This window comes from Cryptotermes secundus, unplaced genomic scaffold, assembly GCF_002891405.2.
Source record: "Cryptotermes secundus unplaced genomic scaffold, Csec_1.0 scaffold1979, whole genome shotgun sequence".
Taxonomy (NCBI): domain Eukaryota; kingdom Metazoa; phylum Arthropoda; class Insecta; order Blattodea; family Kalotermitidae; genus Cryptotermes; species Cryptotermes secundus.
This window is the reverse complement of record NW_019732005.1, coordinates 285,088-289,480: the sequence shown is the minus strand read 5'-3', so window position 1 is coordinate 289,480 and position 4,393 is coordinate 285,088. Positions and strand designations below refer to the sequence as shown.

Genomic DNA, 4,393 nt, shown 5'->3' with positions numbered 1-4,393 from the left:
AACCAAGGAGAAAGTCTTGATCTCCACAGCGCAACACAGGAAAATGTGGATCTACGTGGTTGCTCAAGTGTTATGGACTGATGACCGGATTTATTGCGATCTTTGATACAGAGCGTCTACACTTTACAGATCACCTTTACACACACTTTAGTGTCCAAAGTCATATCTTCATTAGCCGTTGCTCGGTAGCGGCTTCCAAAGGCGGATAACCCCTTCCTCTAGGTTAACAAACTCTCCTCGGCCTCAGTTACCAGCTTCTCAAAGCAACAGTTCATAATTACTGGACCCCAGCAGTTTTCTCGCTCACTAACCAATTCCAATGGTTAACTCCCAGTCTAGAAGCCATCTCACACCAACCTCCTATTCTTCTAACTCTAACTATTCTGCGTATAACACCTCGGCACGGATCGCACAGAAAGCACCGTCCCTCATTGTTGTAGTTCAATTGTTGCCGTGTGGACATGCTTGTTTCTGAAGCCGTTAGTCAGTAATAGCTTTTGAATATTTATCTCGCGGTCGTTGCCCGGCAATGGATCTAGATACCACAATACTGCCACGTGTAAGGGGGTACGCATGACTAATAATTGTGGGTTCTAGATTTGATGGTTGGATTTATTGGGGTCTCTATTACAATTACATTTGATTACAACAGTTCACACACACTGAACTCCTTCTTAATAACGAATCTCTCACTGTTGTCTCGATCTTGCACTGGTGTCTAGCCTCTATTCTTCTGTTTGAACTCTGCTGACTTATGTTTGGATCTTTCTGGAACTCCTGACTCAACTAATCCATTGCTCACCTGTTTAATGTTTCGGCGAACCGTGTAGAAGTCACCTCTTTTAACAGTACAGTTATTGCGTTCCTAGCCGTTACTGTGCCTTTAACGATTCGTTGCCGTGGATATCGACTTCCAATCAGTTAAATTTACACTGCATGCAGTGAATCGCTAAAACCGTTGCGTAACAGTGGGTATATATTCTTGAATGCTTAGGAACATGTTTACCTGTTCGTTTCTTAGAAGCGGCCCAATCTGTCATAATATGATACCGGCATTTGTTCAGCTAAAGACCATTCGGCAAGCAGAAAAATTAATCAATCTTACCTCCTCCACAGCTCCTTGCGAAAGACCAAGGATACAGCACTCAGCCACTGAGACCCCGTTATCAGACAGTAGAACAATGTAGGATTTACGTACGGGTCGAATAAGCTATAGCTTTGGGCTTCGCAGTCCGAGGGACCTCCACTTACTGAGAAAACAAGCCACTCAGAAGACAAACACAAAGTTCTCTCTAAAATGGAATATAACAAACGGCTGGCTGTATCTAGTCTGGCAGGAGTGGCGAAAACAAGACACACAGAAACTAACTGCGACATTCGGGAACTACTGGGAGACGTCATTGATCCTCGCTTTCAGTTCAGTACTTACAAATCCCTAATTCTGATGCAGCACATTTATCCTTGCCAAGCCAATTTTGGCCTTTACGTGTTTGTGCAGTGCCGTACACTATAACATATATTTAATTCGCATAGTAGGGGGTGGAGTTCAATTGGGTCCACTCGGTACGGCGGCCACTGATTGGCCTATTGTAGCGTACCCCGGGTGATTATGATAATGGAGAATTTGGTGGAATAAAGATTGACAGGGGAAACCGAAGTACTCGGAAAAAACCTGCCCCGGGGGCCACTTTGTCCACCACAAATCCCACTTGGCCAGACCCGGGCCGCCGCGGTGGGAAGCCAGCGACTAACCGCTTGAGCTATGGCGCGTCCTTACATACATTTAACTTTTAGCTTTATTGGAAAGATATATAAGGGCCTCATCTTCATAGTCCATTCTTGTACAATTTTAATTTTTGTTTTAATAGTCTTTAAAATTTTCAATTTTATTATCTAAGTATAAGTATTTTAAATTTTAACTGAAAGATTCAATTTATGCATTTAAAAACTCTCAAGAGCACAATAAGGATCCTTATTGAAGAATTAGATGCAAATAATTAGACACAATTCAACAAATGAGACTGGTATCATTGTACATCTGATGATGACCCAGTATAAGGGTCGAAACATGTAGCGTCAATAAAAACAAACGTTGATACGATAGTGTCTACTTTGATTTTAAATACAGAATATTGTTGTGTAGACTGCATATTTTTATATACATTTATATACCCTATCTTCACATTAACTTGGTTCTTCACGCTATCTTAAACCGGTAGTATGTCAGATCATCAGAAATGTTTCAAGCGTGATGGGGTACACTGGGGCACAACACTAGATACATGTTGGAAGGGGCCATGCTTCCAACATACTGAAACAGGATGGAAAGCAGGGGGCTGTAAAATGATGTGCAGCCCCATGTGACAACAAATCTCCTCCCCTCTATTTAAAAATATCTGAAAATTTGTCATAATAAATAACACAAAATTCTGGGACAATGAAAACACATTTGTGTCATGTTATTTTATTTGTGTTGCTCTGTGACTTGTTTAGATTATTGCCAATTAATGTTCACAACATGGACAATAGATCACCAAAATTAATTTTCATTTAACAAAATAAAAAGTTTGTGAAACATGTGATAGCTTCTTTTGCCTGTGCTGTCATGCCCTCCCTGAAGTAATGGTCCACCGAAAACACACGTACCTGGTTAGGTATCCTGTACTCCTGAGACCAAATTTCGGTCACTATCATACAGATAAGTATAAGTGTATTGTCATGTGGCTCAGGCATTTAAAGTGTAAGCATTCTCTTGCTTCATTGGTTTCAAATTCATTCAGTGAAGAAAAGTATATCATGCCGAAGCAATAAAGTGTCGTTTGTAATAATAATGAATGCATATAGGCACTTAATTAGTACAAATTGATAATTGTTACAAGTGAAGTATTTGTATCGATATGGTAGTACTCCTTCACAAAATAATTCCTGTTACGTTCAATGACATCCATTCATGATGTATTTAAACTCTGATGTATGAGTAATATGTTCCTTTCCACTGTTTGGTATACCTAAAAATTCCTCTCTTAGGTATTGTTAAGCTCTACAAATTATTCTACCTCCTATCCAAGCAGGGTTCACCCAGACTACACCATTATCTCTCGACTCGCTACATACCTTCAGCGGACTGCAAAGCCCAACACCACGTGCCCATACACAGACTATGGAAAAACCTGCAAAGTGGGACAACATGGTGGCCAATCACAGACACAATCAAGGCAGTATATGAAGAAGTGCTTGTGGCGAATTCTGCTGGGAGATGCAGATGCTTTGATCACATCTTCAGTGATGCTGCTGGTCTATCCTGCCAGATGTTATGAAGTGATTCTATAGGCTGTGCTTTTCAAAATGAAACAAAACTTGCCTCTTCTGTTTCCCTCATTTTAGTGCACAAGAAAGTCCAAGAATGAGCTTCCTCGTTGCGGAATCCCAAGATAATGGAAAATAACCGAATCGTATCCTGACCATATTCCTGAATGCCAGGAGTATCCCATGAGAGCTTTCAATGTTGTTCTACATGTAACAGCATTTAGTTCACTTTCTTTTTGCTCATTTGTATTCGTCCATATTCTTTTTTTTTTTTACAAAGGAAAGCCTCTTCTAATCTGCCACAAAAACCAGATACTGATGCAAAAACACTTTTATGTTTTTAGGCGAAGTCTATGCAGGTCTCTCTGTTGCGGTATTTTTGACAAGGAAGAAACACTTGAGAGCGTAAATACATAATTCATGTTCCCAGGCATAATGCATCCAATTTTTGGTGAGTAAATGACTGGGTTGAATTTATCCCAACTCCGATCCATTCTCGTACCACAGAATATCAGGTCTGACAGTCCTAGACAGAACTCCAATGAACAATCTAATAAATAAATACAGTATGTGTCAACCAAAGTAACTGGCATAAAATATTGATATGGGTCAGCCCAATGGATTCCTTCAATGCCATGGCTCTTAAACTAGGAATTATATCTCTTAGCCACCAGCGACTTGTCATAATAATTGCATGATTATAGGTTGCAGACGTTATGGGGAACAAAGCTTTAATGTCTGCTTCAAGAAATTATCCCAACAATTGTCTTAAATGACTGAGAAAATATACATAAATTGATCTAACTACAAAAATGCTCATTCATCACTTTAATTTTTCTTAAAATAACTATAATGAATAACAAAATTACTTACTATGACAATCTTACGAATATATATTTATGTTAATCAGTGTTTTATTTATCACTGTGGCACCACAGTGCGATCTCTTAATGCATTAAATACTTCTAAAGAAATTGTTATTGTATGTATATCACTTATGCACTGTAAGTTCAGTTATAGTCGCCTTCAGTCGCTCTGGAGAGGAAATAAAGAACACTAGACAAGGGAAAGTTCTGATAGCAAGATA

The 4,393-nt window shown here is 39.4% G+C and overlaps 1 protein-coding gene across 3 annotated transcripts in view; it reads left to right on the top strand.

The window, feature by feature from the left end:
- Window positions 1-4,393, top strand: part of LOC111867537 (protein TRC8 homolog) — a 22,550-nt gene that overhangs the window by 2,186 nt on the left and 15,971 nt on the right. For all 3 annotated transcript variants that reach the window (XM_023857514.2, XM_023857512.2, XM_023857513.2), the window contains exon 2: window positions 3,651-3,757. In XM_023857514.2, coding sequence (XP_023713282.1) covers window positions 3,727-3,757 — 31 coding nt within the window. In that variant the 5' untranslated portion in view covers window positions 3,651-3,726. The remainder of the gene's footprint in view (window positions 1-3,650; window positions 3,758-4,393) is intronic.